This window comes from Argiope bruennichi, chromosome X2, assembly GCF_947563725.1.
Source record: "Argiope bruennichi chromosome X2, qqArgBrue1.1, whole genome shotgun sequence".
NCBI lineage: Eukaryota > Metazoa > Arthropoda > Arachnida > Araneae > Araneidae > Argiope > Argiope bruennichi.
Genome location: NC_079163.1, coordinates 54,874,539 through 54,897,449, shown reverse-complemented (window position 1 = coordinate 54,897,449; position 22,911 = coordinate 54,874,539). Strand labels below are relative to the sequence as shown.

The 22,911-nt window shown below is 28.1% G+C and overlaps 1 protein-coding gene across 1 annotated transcript; it reads right to left on the bottom strand.

The window, feature by feature from the left end:
• Positions 1-6,684: 6,684 nt before the first annotated feature.
• Positions 6,685-22,013, bottom strand: LOC129959621 (agrin-like). Its single transcript, XM_056072492.1, has 3 exons — positions 21,489-22,013; positions 16,579-16,614; positions 6,685-9,506 (listed from the first exon to the last, which is right to left on the bottom strand). The coding sequence occupies exons 1-3, from the start codon at positions 21,901-21,903 to the stop codon at positions 9,280-9,282; spliced, it is 678 nt and encodes a 225-aa protein (XP_055928467.1). The 5' UTR covers positions 21,904-22,013; the 3' UTR covers positions 6,685-9,279.
• Between the last annotated feature and the right edge of the window lie 898 nt (positions 22,014-22,911).

Below are 22,911 nucleotides of genomic sequence, written 5' to 3'. Positions count from 1 at the left end.
ATTCAGGAGCTGTTCATAGCTTAGGTTTTTTATTAAAAAATCGATGCGACTTCTGTAGAGCTAGGTGATTAAGAACCTTTTTTAGATATCAATTTATGCTTTTAATTTGTTTAAATCAACGCTTGCCGCTTTTTTTAGTAAATAAAATCCCTCATTTTATATTTCAAAACACACACAAAAAAAAAACTGAATTTTTGATAAGATTTTCCAGTTATGATATCACGCCATAAAAAGGGCTAAAGCTATTCATAGCAATAATTTCCCATTTCAAACATACTTTCGGTGTTACCAACCATGATTCTGCTGAGAATAAATTTTTTTAGATTCTGAAATCGTTTGCAAAATCCGTAAACACATTCTGCATTGCAGGTAAAAAAAAATTATGACACGAGTAGTACAATATATAGAAATAACATATTAACATCTGTTTTTTGCAGACGATTTTTAAAGTCGAATTCCAGAAATAACTTAGAACATTTATTACCAGGCGTATTTTTATTCGTGCTATGTTTAAAATGCACAGAAATTCATTCGCATTTCGAACTTAAGACGTGGTTTTCTGCATTTTCATGTACAAAGGAATTTGAATAAGTCGAACTTTTTTCTTCGAATTTTATCTCTGGTTCCTTGAATTTCTTGTTTACAATAAAAATTCTTCTGAAATTAGAATTTATTTAGATTAGTTTTAAGTCAAAAGCAAAAGTTGTAAAAAACTGGATTATTTCTGAGTTGTTTTCATTGATTAAATTCCTTCGTATTTTGCATCCGCAAGCGAATAGTTTTTTTCAAGTCTGTTAATTTCCTCGACGATTTCACAGAAGTACGATCTATTTATTCAAGGAATTTTCATACTTCTTTAAAAAAAATTGAGCGCCTGTAGGTGAATTTTTTTTTTATTTTGAAAGATACATTATTGTTTTAATTATTATTGCATTCAAAGCGCTGTATAAATTTTGTTAATTAAAATTGAAGAATTTGCTGCAAAAAAGATATCGCTCCATTCTGAGAAAGTTTTCGGTTACATGTACTGGCTTATAATAAACAAGGCTTGTTGTTTTCATGCATGAAAGAACTCCATTTATTAATTTTCGCATTTCTCGGGAAATAGGGTTCCTTAACTCGTTAATTAATTGAAAAGTAGAGGTAACTCCTGGAGTCATTTCCATTTTGTTATCCCTTTAATATGAAACAACTTTCAGCAAACATAAACTCTCGTAAGACGGTGAAATATAAATATGTGGTGGAACCGGCTTAAAAATCCACAAATACCTGCAACTAAATCATTTGTGGTTTTATTATGGATTACAATCAGGCAACACAACAGATGAGCCATTGATTACTTCTGTTTTATTTATCTAGATTATTCGTTATTTATAATCCATTATGAATTATTCATTATTATTAAACTTGGCACAAATTAAAATTTTATTGCCATTTTGAGTTTAAAAATTGTCGTTTTCATTTATCAATATCTGTTTTTAGATTTAATTTTTCTTCATTTGAATTTTTAAGTACATCCAACTTTTATTGTGATTCGGTCAACTTCGAATAAGACATGTTCCGCTATATATTGTGTTTTAATCTATTAAGTTTAAATTTCTATAATTATTTAGCTTTAAATAGACTCTTTAAAATTTGTTCTACAGAAATCAATTATTCTTTAATTATCATCTCCAAAGAAAAAAAGCACCTTAAAATTTTATATCATCACGAAACGTAATCACCTAGACTTAATGTATTTAGTTTCTGTAAAATCGAATAGGAAATTTAACACGGCATGATACTTTGAAATTTAGCTGGGATCAGTTGCTAGTGAAGGTATCTACTCATGCGAAAAGAGGGAGACGTCATATTTTTAAAGTCAATTTAACCATACTTTTGGAACAATTAATCATTAGTTTTACTTCGATAGCCTCAATTCTCGATCGATGGTAATTTGGGCTGTGGTCGCATAGAAATAACGTATTTCATGGACTTATATCCAGGATAAAAATCAGCATGTATTTTTATTGTTTGCAGTTTATTTAATTCATAATGAGTTCCTTTAATTCTATATGGGATAGTAACTAACCGAATTTTATTTAAATAAGTAAACTTATTTTATATTTGTTTGCTGTTTTGAAAATAATGATAAAATAATAAAAGAAAGTATTTTTATAATCAATTCACATTAATAGGTTTCTTTTAATGGTTAAATTTACTGAAAATAAATGTAATCTAAATTGTTTTAAAAGTAACATTAATTGTGAACATGAATTTAACATAAGATGTTAACATAAATTAAACATGAACTGTTAAGATGAATGAACATAAATTGTTATAAAATTAACATAAATTGTTTTAAAATTAACATAAATTGTTTTAAAATTAACATAAATTGTTAACATGAATTAACATAAATTGTTTTAAAATTAATAGTTCATTTAGAAATATGAAAAATTAATATTTAAGTATAAACTAAAGTAATCTTACCTAGTTTAGTTATATTTTTATTAAATGTTTTGCTTTAATAATCTAGATTAAAACTTATATTCTCTTAAAAATTATAGAATTAAATGTAAATTGGTTCAAATATTTGTATGACTTTTCTATAAAATGAAACAAATTTATAAACCTATTTTTCATATATAAAAGAGGGGTCATTTAAACTGTGGAAAATATTTTTCATTCATAAGGATTCAAAACTAATTACACGCTTCAAATATATCAAATTTGATGCATCTACCTTTATACAAGAGCTTTTCATTTTTTTTGAAGAAATTATAAAGAATTATTTGAAGAAATATAATTATTATTTGAAGAAGTTATAAGTTAAGCAGTTAATTAATTAACTTTATTCTTCCTTTAAAAATCATTTAGACGTTTGCAGACATTTAACTAAAATGCCAATTATTTCAGTGGAAGACTATGCATACATTTGCTTTATTATATACCCACACATATTAAATTTTCTATCATTTCTTGATACTAACTGACCCTCATAAAATTTTATATCAATAAAGAGAAAACTAAATTAAAAATCATGTAGAAAAATTGCGATGATGGATACTGAAATTAATTTAAATGCTTTATTTACAAATAAGGTTTCTTTATACTAAAAAAATCCAATCTTTCTCACTTAGAAATGGAAGATAAAAATGTCTTTGTGACTTCTCACGGATTGTGTCAGACATCACATAAAAAAATTTAACTTCTCTTAAATGCAGCAAAAAAAAAAAAAAAAAAAAAAAAAAAAAAAGGAGAGAGAGAGAGAGAGAGTAGTTAATATTCTCATTAATAAATGAGCTTTTAAAGAATAAAATTCTTTGAAAATGAGCTACTAGCTTATTAAACATGCATTGAAAAGTGCGCATTACATAATATTAACTTAAAATTTGGATTGAGGAATTAGTTAAATCTGAGCAGTGGCGTGCAGAGTTAACTATGCTGAGTAATAATAATAACAGAAAATCAAGATGAAAGAATGTAAAGATAATCCCAGGGGAAGATGCATTAAAATATGCAATAACAAAAGTTCTAAATGATTAGCAATGAAGAGGGAAATAATTACAGTATTTAAAATTTAAATAAAAATCGATACTAAAAAAATGAGGAAAACAAAGCTAAGCTTTTTATGAGAGAAATTAGTCTCCTTAAAACCATTCAATCGCCCTACTCAGTTCTTTTAACCAGGCACTAAATTTATTTTTTATAAGCTAAAAAAGCAGACTTGTTACATTTTGTTATGGTATTTCAGAAATGTTATTAATTCGATTTCAAATGATAGGCGAGCGAAAAAGAAATATCGATTTCGATTGGAAAAATTTGAGCTAAAATCGTTACTTTTCAACTTTAACAAGTTTTTGAACTAATGATTTCATTCTGTCACGAAACTCTCTATTTATTACCTCCTAAATTTCGGTTTTAAAGTGTGAAACTGGATTTGAAGCAAGGTACTCTTTTTCGTAACAGGACTTATTTTTTGAGCGAAAACTGACACACGTATTAATTGGCATCCGTTTTAAGTTATTGCTATTGTCCAAGTTTGAATTACCTCTTATGGCACATAATGTCCTACAATGTTGTTATAATATCTTTGCAATATTGTACTGATATCGTATTGTATCTTATTTTCGACATTCAGAATATCGAAACAGGAATGTTAATAAGAACAACTGTTCATTCCATCTTATTAAAATATAGAAAACTTAAAAAATCACTTGAATTTCAAAATTTTGATTTAGTAAAAGTTGTAAAGTATTTTTAAAGTATACGTATGTTAATTGGTAATGAAATATTTTCTATAATTTTCTATCGATTCAATTTTGTGATTTCGTCTAATTATATATATATATATATGTGTGTGTGTGTGTGTGTGTGTGTGTGTGTGTGTGTGTGTGTGTGTGTGTGTGTGTGTGTGTAATGATATTTTAAACTCTTAATTTCAATTTAATTAATTTCCAAGGTTTTATCTTAATTTAGCCCATAATAACTTCATTCTAAAATATTCTCTTATTTCGTGATCCAATTCCACTTTCTCTACTTAATTAATTCAAGAGAAGCTTTATAAAATGGCTGAATCGGCTAAAAGCCGAACTTTCACACGCTCGGCGCGAAGGGGTAAAAAATGTCCAGTAAGCACATTCTTTTTAAAAGATCCCTGTGTTTCCTTTACATGTGATTGACATGCGTTAGAAATCCCTATCAGAATCTTAATAATATATTAGCACTGTAAAATAATATTTTCCCTATCCATATCTCATGTTATATAAAACGAGGGATAATTTATTTCTCCCTTCTTCCCCACTTCGTCATTTTGTGCCGCACTGTGGCGGACGCGCAATGTCCGTGCCTTCTTGTAAATAATTATGCTTTCCAAATGGATTAAAAAGAATTAAAAATGTAAAAAGTCTTTTCACTGTCTTCGAAACTCCATTTTCTGCTTCACATAAAATAATGCTTACATATATATATATATACACAATAATGATTTTATGCCACCTTCAAATTCAGAAAAATCCTCTTTATAATCAAAAGTTGCTCATTATTCAAGAAAGCAATCCTGATTATATTAAGTCCTGTTAAAATTTTTGCTATAAATATGAGTGTAATATATTTAATTTACATAATAATTCAGAAAACTCCCTTCTCTTCCATGTTTCTCTGACTTGCGAAGCCTCTTACTTTCTCAAAAGGAAGTGTAAAATGTTGAAATGTTTATCAAATTCTGATATTTTTTTTAATTTTTATTTTTCGAAATACTTTCAATTTTCCATCCCAATTTTTTTTTTAAATTGATTTTGGTTTTTAAATTTTATTTGGGCTATTTTTAAAAATTCTTTCTTAATTGGAGTAAGCGTTTATACTTACATTGTCGCTTAATGTCTGAAAAAAATAATTACAAAAACAAATTTTATTTTATTTTATAAAGATTTTTATATTAATGCAATGATGTTTTGGAGATTATTTCAATTCTGCAGTATCATCATGTATCATTTTATTACATAACATATTTAAATTAACAACTAATATTCTTCTCTGATTAGATTAGGTAATATCTTAAATTACTTCAATAGAAATTTGTGATTATATGAACATTTGCTATAATTATACCAGAATAAAGCTCTGTTTTTCAGATCTGAAAAATGTGAAAAATAACGTATAAAATAATGTATTAAAGAAGTATGCATAAGTATTTTTACATTTATACAAGAATAAATTGAAATTCAACAAATTTTATTCATAAATCGCATAGATGTTTTTAAGCAAGCAATGAAGTCTCATTATTACTCATTTATTTTAACAAAAATATTAGCAATGATTGAAGATTTTATTTCCTTTATTTTTGTTATTCCATTGGTATTAAAAAACTAATAAAAATTTTAAAAATACAATTATAAAATGCACTAAAAGGATTTTTTTGCTGTTTTCACAATGAATTACAGTAAATCTCAATTTATAATTTTTTACAAATCATCATTTTCTTGCTAAAAATGATTAAAAGATTTATTTAATTACTTTTAATTTACTGGATACAAGATAAATAAGAAGAGCTTGTTTATAAGCATTCTAATATTTAATTAACAAGCATTAATTCAGCCAAATATTCATTTGTTAATAGTCATGTAACAAGTGGCAACAATTTTTTTCTCTTTTAAAATGCTGATTTTTTTATGCTATCATCATCTTTATTCTGTATTATAATAGAATACATCTTTTATCCTTCAAACTTTTTTTTTTTTGCTAAAATTTACGAAAATTTATACAGAATTAATCGAAATCAAATTATTAATGTTCTTATTTTCAAATCTTTAAAAATAAAAAAACCCATTACCTAAGAAAAACCTGGTAAAAATCAACAAATTAATAGAGAATGTGATTGACAGAATACTTAGAGTATTACCTCAATAACTGTGAAATGCACATTTTAATAAAAAATTACTCTTTAATTTTTTTTTCGATGACTAAACAGAACAAACACATAGTCTAGTAAAAAAATTCGATAATTAGCGTTTATTTAAAAAAAAAAATTAAAAATATTTCTATTAATAAATTTTCTGTTAATAATTTTAATGTATAATAAAACTAAAACTGTAAACTTATACTATGATAAATGTAGTGATATCATTATGTTTTAGTAAATTACCTGATTTAACTCTACACTGTGCAATTTTTTTTTTATTTTTAAAAAATATTTGTGCATACTAATACAAATATTATTAAAAATTTAAAATTTAATTTCCTAATTAAAATTGATTAAGCATTTGTAATTGCTTGTTAACATTTTTTTTTATTCAAAAGCCATCCTGTTTCGATAGTTTAATAATTAATTTTTAAATTATTCGAGATTAATTTTAAAATTTCAAAATTGTAAATGAAGCGTACATGCATCATTGTCTTGTATAGTTTGTTCCTGCCTTCTCTTTATTATTAGTTTCCTAAATTAATACATAGCTGCCTTTAGTCCTTAGATATTCACATATTAATATTTTGTATAAAATGATATATTAATCTAAAAGAATGACTACCACAGAATTTTGGTTATATCACAGCAATCATTTATCTCAAAGAAATGGTTTTACTAAGGCATGGAATCGTATTTAGGAAATCAAATTTTTCAATGACTTAGAATTTATAAAATTTTCAAATCTCGCTGTTTTAAATATTTTTTATTAACCTCAGTTTCAGAATATGACAGAGTCTCGCTAGCCTAATCGGAGTTCGATCAACTATAAAAGTTCCTTGTAAGCTTTATTTAAAATTTTATTTCAAGTTCTCCATGTCTTAAGGCAGATTTGCCTAAAATATCCGATTGAAAATAAAACGGCTTTCTATCAAGTCATTAAGATTGTCGAAAGACAGAAAATATCACAACACTGCCATTTTCTTTTTATATTCCTCGAATTCTACATAAATAAGCGTAAGGAACACTCAAAAAATATTTAAAATTATTTCTAAACTTAACTTTTTAATTAAAAGTATTTATTTCAAAATTAAGTCCATTTAATTACAATTTTGTTAATAAAAAATATTTTCAACTTCTGTGCAAATATTAAGTAAATCATTTCATTGATTAACATTAAAATATTCAAAATTAAATAAATAAAGGCTGAAGCACATGTGATAATAATATGTATTACTGCTCCTGAAGAGTTTAAACCCGATTAAGAAAGTACAGAAATTTTGTACCTTCTGTACTATGAATACTACAATGGAAAGTGTTAGAACATTCTGAAATCGTAAAATATATGTCTAAGGAAGACCCAGCGAAATTCCCTAGATTGGATTAAAAGAGAAATTTCATGCTTTTATAAGGATTATAATCGGTTGAAAATTAAATAATAGAAGATATGCTTATTAATCAAAGAATAACAATGAGTTCAAGAGTTACTGTTACAGAAATCTTAATATGATTCATTGCTTAATCTCTTTTAATTTACTACTAAATGTAAAAGATTCCGTAACTTTAAAAATATTTTTCAAACCAAATACCATTCAATGCGCCATTTCATGATTTATACCATTTCCAACTGAACAAGCCAATTGAATCACGTGACTGTCTAATCAGAGCTGATTCCATCCAGTTCATATACATACAGCGCAAGGATATAGCTAAAGATGCCAAATTTTAAAAAGCGGTAAATTGTCAAATTATGTTTACTTTTGCTGAGTTTTTTTTTTTTTTTTTTTTTTTTCAAATGATCGCAAATTCCCGTTGAAATAGCAATGAGTCAAAGTAGAGTTTGCAAAGTATCGACGGCTCAAAAAGGATCGAGAGTAACGAGATTATGGAAGGTTGAAGGTAGCTGTCAGTTTCGAAGAGAGTAAAAAAAGTTATCATTGTCGAAAATATTGCGCAAAATGGCAGTCGAAAAACTATTGTCAAAGTAGGAGAACTTTTTATATAAAACTTTGCAAATTCAGTGAGACAGTAGTTCGGCAAATATGCGAAAGGCCAAGTCATACTTGCTCCATCACAATGATACACCAACACATAAGTCTGTCCTGATGTCAAAATACTTTTCAAAGCAACACATTCCAGGAATGGCACATTCAGACTATTACCCAGAGCGAGCGTAACTGGCACCCGGAGCGCAATAGGAATGTTTCGTCCCCTTCTTTCTCGTGTTACAAGTTAGAAAGAGTAAACAATTTTTATCCTCTCTATCGGGATATTTAACTTTAAAACTGTCATAAGCGCACTAATGTCTTGTCCCCAGGGTGATACCCCTTACCCCCAAGTCACTATGCCACTGCCATATAAATTAGATGGAGAATTTGCTTAAGGAACTACGATTCTCAAGTCCTGAAGAAGTGTAACGACGAAGACCTTGGAGGAGGTGGTAAATGAAAACTTGCAATCAGCGTTTACATTTTTGTCTGAATGATGGTGATACCCCTTACCCCCAAGTCACTATGCCACTGCCATATAAATTAGATGGAGAATTTGCTTAAGGAACTACGATTCTCAAGTCCTGAAGAAGTGTAACGACGAAGACCTTGGAGGAGGTGGTAAATGAAAACTTGCAATCAGCGTTTACATTTTTGTCTGAATGATGGCAAATTTGTATAGCTTCACCTGGTTATTACTTCGTAGGAAATACCAAATAAATTAGTTTTCAAACTGCAATTTTCTTCTATAATAAAATAAGTTCCAGAATCTTTTTTAAAAAGTAGTAGTATTTTATTTAAACGCTTCAAGACTGTAAAATTCATCGTAAATTGAATATATTAAATAGTTAAATTCTCAACATGCAATGATTGTATAAAGACATGAACTCTCACATACAAATATGAAGATTAAGAAAATTCTGTACGCGAGCACAGTCCTTCATGCTTCACATATATATTCTTCTTTTTACGACAAGAGTCGACTCGCATCTGACATTCAGTGTTGTAATTCATGCCATCACTTCCACATACAGGGTTGTAATGCTCTTTACAATTTGTTGGACATCGGCATACTGCTCGGCGATTTTCTTCAAAACAATCACCATTAAATTTGCAGTGCTTCTTCTCACAAGGCTCTGAAATGTACAAAAAAAAAAGCATTAATATTAAAAAGCTAAATAATAATAATAATAATAATCGATTTATTTCGGGCAAACTTGAAAGAATTTTCTGTTATTTCCTCAGAATATATGTATGTAAACATTTTAGCATTTGCGTGGACGAATAGAAGAAACTTTTGAAATTTTAGATATGATTTATTTTATCACGAGGGGGGGGGAGGCATATTACGTACAAGAAGCGATGATAAAAATGACGTCCATTTACATTGCGACACAAGAACAGAAGAAACAAAAGAGGCCGAAATTTTTCCTTTCAGTGGTTTTTACTATGAGATTTTGATACGGATTTCTTTGACATGTGTAGTCTTAGGAAAGGGAAATTTAGGTATCTTTAAAAGAATGTGGTAGGCATAGGGATTTCTATTGCTTCTCTCAGAATGTGGGAACCAACTGTATTCAACAGTTTTCTAGAGCGCGTGTTAAAAGTAATTAAATAAAAAGTGGAAATAAGGGGCCCTTTTAGAATGAAGCTAATATAGGCAAAATTAAGATAAAAGTTAGGAAATTAAATAGGGTTTAAATTAGATTTAGAAATATCATTACACACACACACACACACACACATATATATATATATATATATAAATGTGTGTGTGTGAGCATAATTTTTGAAGTAGAGTCGTGGCTGAAGTCAGAGAAGGCACTTTGAATTTTTACTTCGTTTAATTCTCTCCATCTCGGGAGGCACAGGCAACACGGGCAAGGCAAGTCCGTTCACAGCGCGACACAAGGGCAGATTAGAGTAAAAGAGAAAGAAATTAATTATCCCTGGTCTTATATACCATGAAATTTTGATAGGGATTTCTCAACACGCGCCGATTTAGACAAGGGAAACACAGGGATCTTATCAGCAATTTTTATCACTTCACTCGGAGAGTGGGGACCGCTGACCAAATCATTTTCACGGAGCTTTTGTTGCATTAATTAAATAGAAAAAGTGGAATGAGTTCAGGAAATAAGAGAATATTTTAGAATGAAGTTAATATGTGTTGAATTGAGCTAAAAATTAGGAAATTTAATTAAGCTTAACTTGAATGTTAATATATATATTTATATAATTGTAAATCTGATTCGGCTGATTTATATTTTATATGATGGTTCAAGAAACCCCTTCCTTCCCAGACGCGTCAGCAGTGTTCCCTTAGCTCTCAATGAAGCCCTCAAGAGTAGTCGATATCGCTCCTTTATTTCTCGTGTATTTCATCAATTTATCTTCTCACATTTCTAACATAATTATTACGGCTCAGAATGCTTTATATTTATTAAATTAACAAAATTTAATATAATATTTTTTTTTTGTTGTGATAAGTTGTAGCTCATTAATCTTGAAGCTTTTAATACTATAAATAAGGCGAATGCACAGCTGGTAGCCGTAGGTGGCTAGTAAAGATTTAGAAAGATAATATAAAACTATCACAAAGAATTTTACTCGTCTTTCATATACATTACGACTAAAAGAAGATAACTTTACAGTATTATCAAATATATTCACAATTTGTTTAATCTTTTGGATCATATTTTAATAATTTAAATAAATTTAAGCGCGATCTTTTATTTTTAAAATGTAATTGTAAAATTCGATGTAAATGTGCAAGGTAATATAAAGAATTACCTTTGCAAGGTAATATGTGCAAAGAATGTGAGAAAAATAATGGGAAAAAAAACTAATTTTTAGAATCAATTTTTAATTAAATTGAAATAATCTAAAAATTACAACAACCCAATTAAATTTCCTTATAAAAACTTTCTTACTTCTATTCCAAAATGTAATAAGCAAATTATTTTAACAATAAATCTCTGAATTAATCAGAATTAATTTAAGAGACTAAAATGAAAAGGATGCAAACCTATATTAATGTGCAATGTAAGTAATAAACTTGATTAGAATCAAGTAAGATGTGAAATCTTTCACAAGAATTTTAACTCTTTTTTTTTTTTTTTTTGTAACCATATTGTTCTAGCAAACCTCCTTTTAAATGACTTTTTTTGTTGTTGTTGTTGTCCTTTTCTTAAGTTTCAGTATGCATTTCACCAGAATACCCACTTTGAAAGTTCATTCATATCACCACACGACACGATATATGAATGAAAAAAACTCTCACTTGTTTTTAACACCTTTTAAGTGCCCCTAGTGGCCCTAGGGGACCTACATTCTACTTTTCGCTAAGGAACTCAATTCGAACGCTTTAAGGGAAGTGCTCTCCTGCAGACTAGCATAAATGTAACGAAAGGAAGTGAAAATGATGTTATTTTGAAGCGAACCATTGGCACGAGTAGGAATTTTATCAGCCTTCTATTTTTAGAAAATTGTTACTTTAAATAAATATTGTTCAAAATAATGCAAAATGGTTTGCTATCGCAGTTTTATAAATAGGTTACAAAAACTTTAAAGATAATTGCAGATAAATATGTCACTTGAAAAAGAATAAATATTGTCTTAGCAAGATAATATACTGTACAACCACTAAATGAATCATGAATTACTTCTACAAATTGATAATTACCGCAATTTCTTATTCACGAAGGTTTTTAACAAATAAAATTGAATTTAACATTCAATATATTTCTGCATCTGAATGGTAAAAACACAGAAAATAACACAACAAGCGAAAAGATGATATCTCATAAACATATAAAAAATTTGAAAATGATCTGTCAGTTCTATTTGAAAATATACATTTGACAACTTCTTGCAATTTCTTTTAATTTTAATTTTTTGAATGTCAAAGCAGAAACAAAACATCTTAACACCACTGCTTATCTACAGAATTCACGTCACTTCTATCTGATTCGGTGCATACGATTTTCCTCAATTTATGACATATGCGACTTATGACCGTTCGCATTTACGCCCATAAAAAATAAATAAATAAAAATAGTAAATAAATAAAAATAATTACACTTATAGGATCGAAAAATTACGGAAACCGACACATTTATGACTTTTCTGGAAAAACTAGATATTGTTCCAAAACCAGATAAATTTACAATGTTAGAAACTATCAAAATGGTTATTTATGTCTAGCCCAGGAATACAAATTCTATTAGGAAGAAGCTGAAGAGATATCATTTACACTCTGATTCGGAGGATGGATGAATTTATATTCACGGAGACATTAATTTATGACTATTATACTTAATTATCATTGCACTTTAAATTATAACTGTACTGTGACATTAATTTACAACTGTATCAGTGTTACAAGATCTACAATTGATAAACCTTATTCACAACTATAATCCAGATAACTGGATGAATTTATATTGATAGAAAGAATTAATACATCAATTTATTATGGTAAACTCAATACAAATATACTAAATAATGAGTATATTATGTAATTTCAAGTTATATTTGTGTCTGCAATAAAAATAGACTACATTTCACGCATTTTCATATTATTTACATGGACATAAATGGAATTTTTGAGATTAATGTACAGTTTTATAGCCTGTTTGAATGAAAATAGTGCTAATAATATAAATTCGATTTGAAATCAGTTCATCTTACGGTCAATCAGTCAGCATGGAACTCTGTCTAAAGTGGAGAACGGCTTGCAGATATTAGAGGAAGAGCGGATATTTCACCACAGTATCTTCCCTAATTCAAAATATCATTATTATTAATTTTATTATTCCATAACGCTTTTAATTGCAAATGATGCAACGTGTCAGTGAAATCCTCAGATTTTTCGAAAATCACGAGGCACTGATATAAAAGCTCTGATAGGGCCGCGGTGGCCTCGTGGTAAGGTCTCGGCTTCAGAACCGGAGGGTTTCAGGTTCGAGACCCAATTCAACCTAAGAACCGTCGTGCAAGGGGGTCTGTTGCACGATAAATCTGTCCTGACCAAACGTCCTCCCGCTGGTGTGGAGAGGGGGTGCCAGCTCAGGTGTTGTCCTCGTCATCTGACCGCGGTTCAAAATTACGAGGTCCGTCCCACAATATCCCTAGTGTTGCTTCAAACGGGACGTTAATATAACTAAAACCTAAACATGAAAGCTCTAATGATGTATATGTGGAAATATTACTTCCATGCATTAATTAAACCGATATTTGTGTGTTTATGCAAATTTTTTGAATACGTTACTATCCTGAACCATTCACAATTTTAAACATTACCTACGTTTCACTGTTTAACACATTAAGAATATGTACACAAAGACATAAATACATAAAACGGTACCAGGGATATTCCATAGCAATTCCGTTCCCCTTTGTTCAGTCTTAAAGAAAAGGAGCGGTAAGATTGAAATAACAATTTGCAGTTAAACCTACGTATATATGATTTAGTTACTCCTTCGACGATTACTAGTTTATCATTTAACTAATTGTATCAATTTCAATTTCGTAATGCAACCGTGTTTAATACAGTTATTGAATTAATTTGATTTTTAGTATACCGAAAGCATCAATTGCTTCTAACAACTACGAAATAAATTTAAAAATATGAATAGAAAATAAATGCACAAAAATCTATTACCTATAAATTTTGATCCATTAACAGAACGAAAATGTACTGAAGGATTGGCAACTAATGAAGTCAATGATTTAGTTCCTTACATTTGACTGTTATCAGATTTGAAATTTAATAACGATCATTTACCGTTTTGTTCACGAATGAATTTAGTTTAAATTGCAATGATTGCACATTAATCAGCTAAATATAAAATTCCTATTTCATCTAATTATAAGGCATAATTGATGAATAAATTAAATGCTGCAGATGTTTTTTTATCTTGAAATGAAACAAAATTACCATTTTATGAAATTAACTAGCTATATATAGAAAATAAAGAAAACAAGTCAAAGGAATTTTCTAAATTATTAATCTATATAAAAAATGCATAGTTTGCCAAATATAATTCTGAAATACTACTTATTTTATGTTATTAAAAGATTCATTCACGGGGGAAAAAATATGCTTAATATATATAAGTTTTTAGTCATTAAAGTCAATTATGATTCTAATGATTGTTACAATGAGTGCATTTATTGGATAATTAGAAATTACATACGGAATCTAGTCATATTGCAGTCAGTACATATCAAATTTAATCACTTTGTTTAATTATATCGTATAAATAAATAACAAATTAAAAGGTACAGACTCTTTAAATTTTATAACAATGAAATATGCAAGTATAATAAAATAACGATAAAATATGTAAGTAACAATAAAGCAGGCTTGATTTTAAATTCAATCATGAGAACTGCTGTTGCAACTCATATTTAAAAATATTTTCAACTTTTCTAAAATAGCGGAAATTATCTTTCTGTGATAGCATTTTCAAAAATTAGCACCCAAAAACATTGAAATTTTGCTTACTTTTTTTATAACTTAAAATAATAACAAAAATTTCAAAAAAAAAAAATCACTATTTAAAAAATTACTTACAGCAATTCTTCTGAAAAATTTATGAATGTATTATTATGAAATTTAGTATAATACAAATACTAATGATCACCAATAATACATTTGTTAAGTATTTGAATTGTAATAACACTTTTTCCAAACGTAAGCAATGTCTGAAGGCTGAGAACCATCGAGTTCATGCTCTCCGTGAGCCCTGCCGTTTTTCAGTAATCAAACAATAGAGGAGGAGTGTCCAAATCTCACATTAAAAGATCAAAAAAATATTAATATAAAGAATAGTTCCTCCTACAATTCAATATTTGACTGAAAAAGAAATAGTTGCAATTTTTCTGTAGCAGTTAGTTTAAAATCTGAAGCAAAGCATGTTAATCACGTAAAACTTATTTTGCTTATGATTATCTTGAAAATGAGGATATCATGTGATGGATTGATAAATCAGTCTAAACTTTATTGAATGTGCTTAGAAAATTATTGTCTTGGGAAACTGCTGATTGCTATCTGCTATCCAGGAACTGAAAACAACTTTGTTGCTGATGTAGCATCAATTTCTACATGCTCATTAACTACCTCGTTTCCAGTTAGATGGAATGTTACGATATCAATTTTTTGTTTGATCTTAGAACAGGGTTTTTGGACATTCCTGAACTGATAGTACCTATTAACGATCTGATGGCAAACCATGATTGTTGCAAGTTATTATTTTTCCCAGTATATAACTGTATATCGAAATAAAATTTTATTTAAGATACCTGGCTAGGTTGAAAATATGCATTTGGATGAAAATTCGCATTTTTATTTTTTGGCAATTTCAAAAAATGGGCATGTTTCTGTTTCCAATGATGTCTTTATTGTTTAATGTAAATATTGTTGAAAAAATTTCAGAATTTCGTTGATAATATCATATATTACACACAAAAATTTTATTTTTGAATATAATTCTTACATAATAGTTAGTTACACTCCAAGATATGTCACGCATGTAATGTTCTAAAGAAAAATGAAAAATTGTAAAAAAAAACAATTTCTCTGGAACAATCTTAGTTTTTGTAAATAAATGCTAAAATTTACATCAAAATATGCCTTTTCTTAAAAAGCTATAGGTATATTTAAATAATTTCTCTTTTATTCAGCATTTTATCCTTATATTAATAAAAAACATCTTATAAGGATTAAATTTTTTTTTATTAATAGCCACTGAAATTAGTCGGATATCTTAAATATTTTTAATAATTTATCAGAATTTCTATCAAGCTAACAAATTTAAATGTCTGATAGTTTATCAGAAATGAGCAAAATAATAAAATTCTCTTAATTTCAAAGAATCGTGCAGTTAAAATCCATAAAATTTTATGTTAACGTCATTTATTCGAAAAAGGGTTCATATAAATTAAAGGAAAAGCAGACTACAAAGCAATTTCTTTCAAAAGAAATATATAATAAATTAAACTTTTGATAGGGGTAGCAATAATGCCATGAAAAGCTTGAAATGATGTATGGACAAATCAATTCAAAACTTTTCTTTAAAATTTTCAATTATGAGTTTTATTTCTAAATTACAAAAAGTTGGAAACTAAAAGGAAAACAGCTAAATAAATTAGACATAGAAATTTATTACAAAGGCGAAAAAAATTAGTAATAAATATATTTACCGTCATTTATCGGTGGTCTTCTTCTGTAAGGGATGCCTAAAGGAAGAAAGAATTATTAATATAGACGATGTAATGACTGTTATTTAAAATATAAAGTATAAAGTAAATATAATTATTTTATTAGAAGGAGTAACTATTCCTGAGCGTTTTTCAAATTTATTTTTGAAAAATTCCACTGGATATTTGAAGGAAAAATTAGATCAACCACTCTTTTTTTACCTTTTTTTACTGTCACGTATACAAAGTATAATTCGAATTCGAGATTTTGAAGAAAATCCACGTTTTAGAGCCCGAAAAAATATTTTTGGAAAATGTCCGTCCGTCTGTCTGTCTGTGACAAAGGTAACTCAAAAATGCTTTCAGCTAGACGTATGAAATTTGGTATACATGCTTAAAGCCAAATATGTAGATTTCTATCCAATTTTGTGCAAATACCGTTAAGAGGAATTCTGTCTGCCCGGCTGTTCGAATATCAGTTAGTACGATTGCTACAAAAGGAAGAGAGCTAGATATATAGAATTTGATGCACAGATTTAACATCTTTAATACTGAGCCTATCAAATTTTGAACAAAATCCAATAAGGGGTTGAACTGTCTGTACTTTTAGAAATATGCAAACAAGATCACTCAAAAAAGGCAATGACTTTTACATATCAATTTTGTTACGTGTTTTTTGACTTCAAGTGTAATTTTACGTCAAATTTTGTTTCAATTGCGTGGGAAGAACACGTCTGAAAACCAGATTCCATTTTTGGATACATTTGACTGCATACCAGGAATTAATCGCCAAAACTTACGCCAAGGATCATACGAAAAATTCAGTAAAAGGGTTAAATTCACGCCAAAGATTAATATTTCGTAACTATTGTACGCCGATGTCATGCAAAATATTGATAACATTTTTATTGAAGAGTATGCGAGAAAGATTTTGGGAGACCACTTCCATTAGTTCCTTTTTGAAGCGCCATGTCTCTTGTGCCTACCCGGCTTTTAACTAATTAACATTTTTTTAACTCTTAAATGTTATCTGTTTAATAACTTTGCTTCAGTGCAGACAAAATTTTGATGATTTAATATTGATATATTTTTCGAATTTATTATAAGGTGCGTGAGTGTAATACAGCCCCTTTTACTTCAAACTAAAATTGGGAGGATTAAGTCGGTGTTGCAAAAAATACAAAAACAGATTGTTATTATCCTCTTCAATTGTTTAAAAGACTTTTTTTTTTCAGTTTTGATTTTCACTTCCAGATTTAAAATTTCGCGGAATATAGTTTTAAGGTGATATGGCCAAGGAGAAAATTCGACCACTATCTTATGTTTCTCAAGAATTTCATTTCCATTGAGTTTTATTTCAATAAATCAAAAAAGTAATAAAAAAGCATAATATTTTTTTAGGATTTATTTATTTGTATTTTAAATCATTTGAATGCAAATACCCCCCCCCCAAAAAAAAAAACCCTTTCCAAATACTGTCAAAAATTGAACAAGTTAAATGCTTCAAACCGTCGACAAAAAACACGAGTTAGAACAAAAAATTATTTAAATAAGAAAAAAAAGAGAGAGATTCTAGAATGACAGCTTGAAGTTAGGACAACCACTAACAGCTTTATTTTTCTACTTTTAAGGTTTTGGAATATTTTGTGATTCATGAAAGAACCATATATGGTTCCAGAAAATTCTTTACTCATCATTAAAACTCATTATTTAAATTTTAGCAGATTCTTTACTCATTATTTATATTTTATCAGATTCAATAACACGTCGTATTTTTTCAATTCAATAACGACACGTAAACCTAAGAAATCAAAATAAAAACAGCCGTTCTGGAAGGCATATAAACACAGATTTCTTCATCCAAAGTAAAGTTTATTGGATTAATTTAACTCGAAGTGCTACTAAACAATGTTTTTGGTTTTCTTTCGAAGATAATAGGGGTTATTTTTGATGAAAGCTAAATTAATACTGAAACCATTAAGTGGCTTCATTACTCTCAAATACATGGTGTTCAATTAATTTCAGTTGGAATATTGATTAAATTCTCTTTATATTATAGTAAATACAGACATCCATTATCGGGAAAAATGCAATTCTTAAAAGAATGCAATGCACAGTAAAATGTAAGTTTAAAACTAATTTTGAATTTTACAGCTTACGTTTTTAATAACCCAAGACTTTTGGTGGAAATTTGAAAAACTTTTTCTTAAGGTATTCACTTTTTTCTTCGTATTATAACAGTGCGTAATAAGAATTAAAACCATTTTAGAAAATCAGGAACGTTGTCTAAAATTCATCCTTTCCATTAAAATATAAGCACATTTTAAAATATGGAATGATAGGCTCTGGCACACTGTTACACAATATAACATTTAGATACATGATGTTTGCAATTGCATTGTTATTCAACTGTGACATCACTTTAAATTACTCTATTTGAAATTTTTTATGAGCTACCATAAATTGAAAATCTTAGTGATTTTATTGTTAGTTTAATTTTTTGAAATATGTGAAAGTAATTTGGATTAAATCTATGCAGCCTAATAGGAAAATGGAATCCAGTCATTAAAATGGGCCTAATTCAGGTGTCATCACAGCTTATTGGTATACGTCATCTGTGCAAGCTTTACGATAGCATGCCATCTTTTACTATACAGTGACGTCTTGTCATTTCTCCTTCTGCAAGAGCCGCACCGGATTCCGAAATTAAGCGGTCTTTTTAACATGCATCAAGTGACAGCATTAGTTGATCGCATAATAAATTATATTTAAAACAGTTATGTTAAACATCTTCATTTCAAAAGAAATTTCAACGGTCTTTATTTTTTCCCTAATTTATACGCTTATATTTTCTTAATAAAGAAAAATAACTCAATGAGTCTTTTAATAAGAGATAGGAATTATACGAAATATATATAAAAAAATGATCAAAACCATCGCAATATTTCTAACTGAATATTTCTAGTGCACATAAAAGTATGGCATGTCGGGAATTAATTTACGAAATGCAACTTCAACGCACATACTGATTTGATATTGCGAAAATGTTTAAATTATCTTTCTTCCTTTTAGGGAGGGTGGTGATTCGCATTTCCACACACTGCGAAAATTACTTCAGCTTGCTACCCAGCTGTTTTTCTTTTATAAAACAGCAGGTTTCAGAATAAAATTAATAGTATGACGAATTGAGAATCCAAATAAATGAAATTCTATGAAAGTTCCGTGCTTGTAAATTAAAAAGTCAGACAAACTGCTATTAATTGACATCAAAAAGGCTCTTCCGTTGTTAAAACACAATGGAATTTTAATATTTACCTTGTGATTGGCACGACTGAGCCAAATCTGGTTCTCTCTCCCTCCTGATCTAAATTCTAATCTCTAATATAATTCGAATTCGAATGAAATCAATTAAAATTTCTAGTTATGTTAGAGTTCTTCATAGACGTCATTTTATTTATGACTGAACAATATTATATTTACAATTCTGCAATTTTATTTATGAAAAAAAAAAAAAACCAAAACGATGCATCATATAAAGATAAAAAATACAAACTACAAAAATAAAGGGAAAAAAATTGTTTCAAATTCGAAGAATATAGAGTCAAAAACATCTTAAGGGAAGTAAGGGCATTATTTGCTTCACATATATACAAGTATTCGTTCTAATGCTTTAAACGCTTTCTATCTAGTCTGATTCAAACATAAAGCAGATAAGTACGAGTGACTAAAGTGCATAGCATCAAAAATATTTTATTCCCATCAAATTCTGCTAGAATTTATGTTTCAAAGATTAATCTATCGTTCATGAAAATTAAACCAACAATCATACAGAAGTTGATATATTTTATTTATTAAAAAATAATAAAAAATATTTTTTCTATAATATTCTTGTAAATAAGAAAATTCGGTTTTAAAATAATAACACAGAAATTTTTTGTGTTAATATTATAATAATTGTAGTCACTTTTCAATGTTAAATCAACCTGTGGAAATGTTCTCATTTAAAATTTTATGAAATTCTTTTAGCTATGCTCGATCAAATGTAGTTACATTTTTATTACATTGTAAATTATAATAACGAATGTATGCAGACATTATCGTACATTCTTCTTTCATAGAAAAAATGTGTTCTTAATATGAATTGAAAATAATTAATATATATATGCCACTATTAATCATTTTTTCGTACATATTGAAAGGATTCTGCATTCAAATGTTTCACGTAGATTTCTTTTAATTTTTATCAATACGCAACAATGTTTTTGCAAGTAATAAAAAAACAATTTTTCAGTGTTTTAATAAATTAAAATCATTGTATAAAATTAATGAATCTTTTTGTAACACCGAAACTTTTTTGCTGTGTTGTAATTCAAACGATACAACATGAAGGCAAATAAAAGAAGGGTATAAAAATGTGCTTATATCAAACAAGAGAAAATGTTTCTTATAAATGTTACATATATTTCCAGTTAGTTACTTACTCTGATTTGCCAAATAAATGCTTATAATAATATATTGAATAAAACGGCAATTTGTCCAGTGATTTCAAAAAGAAAAAAAATGTTAACAAAAAATATTCTTTCAGCCAATGGCTGTTATATATATATATATATATATATATATATATATATATATATATATATATATATATATATATATATATATATATATATATATATATATATACAAAAAAAAACATATGCATTTTAAATTTGAGGACATTTTTAATTACAACTTCTTTGTTTCATGTTTCTTATCTCTTAATAGTATTTTATTTTGCTTGCTGCTCCGTTAGTTAATGATAATGATGATGATGATTAATTAATAATAAATATTACAATTTTAGAGTTTAATACATATTGCAAAGTATTATAATACCCTGCATTATTTTGAGTAATAAAAAATTTCCTTACCTTTTACAGTCGCAGTTATTTTATCCAAATTCGGTGCATTGATTCGAACCATGCTTGAGTTAAGTCTGAAACGCCCGGTTTCTAATTGGCTTAGAAGAAATATTTTCGAATCTCTCGCAATAACTTTACTGGTACAAATATCAGAATTGCCGAAACCTTCCACAAGAAGCGATTCACCAGGTCTCAAATGACCACCTTTTACCACTCTCTTCACCAGCACTTCACCACTGTACAAACCATCTTGGCCACCGTATAGTCGTTTGACAGTGCCGGTAAGTACTACATCTGCCATGTTTTCCCTCACTTTCAATCTTTCTTCTGGGCATTCTCTAAAACGTCTGCGACGTGCGGCAACCAAACTCAGCTGGAAAACGATTATCCCTAATAATAACAAACACAGGTGATATGAACCCATCTTGACACGATTGACCACAATATTTACACTATCATCGTCGGGGAGAAAAACAACTGTGGGGTCGTTTTCTGCTCAGCTGCTGATTGGAAATCAAGTTCAGACTAAGGAAAAAGTGGGTCGAAACCACTGTTTCCACCTACGATAGTCAGGAAATCACTTGAATGGCCTCGGGGTTCGCCGTTTATGGTATACGACGCTCGTCAGCTTGTCTTCTTGCCACCTGTCCCAAGTTTTTTTGTTATTACTATTTATTTTGCACAGATGGAATGTATATATTAGAAATTGAGTAGTAATTAATAAATATGCAGGGAGGGTGACAATACTTTTATTATGACAATAATATTAAGATAAAATAACAGTTTGTTTAATATTATAAATTATAAATTATGTCTTGTAAAGCTAATTTCTTAAAAACTCCTCGCAATTTTTTTGAAAAAAGGTCCTAATTTATTCTTTATAAAAACTAATTTAGATTATTTAATTCAATTCTTCTTTTCTGGAAATCAATGGTTACATTTTATTAATCTCAAATACCAAAAGATATCTTAAAGCTTATTTTGACAAAAGATATCTTATGACTTATTGTTGCTGTGTTATATAAAAATGCCTAAAAAGTCATAACGACTGCCAACAGTAATCTAAACAATTTTATTTTTTAAAGCAATTTTGAAGCAATAACAGTCTACCCATAGCAAAAGAAATTTTTGAGAAGTTTATCTATTTATTTCAGTACTGCACTAATTTATGATCAGTTCTCGATAAACTACAATTTTTATTTATTTATTTACAATCAACCTCGTTCCTTTAAACCTCGTGTTATTGCCATAGGTGCATATTTTCAAAACCAAGAAATTAAAAATAATAATAATAATAATAAAAACTATGAAAATTGATTAGTTGTATTTATGGCATGTTTTTTAAAAGTATTTTTGAAATGATCGTTATTATATATATATATATATATATATATATATATATATATATTAAAGTATGCGCTCAAGAATGATG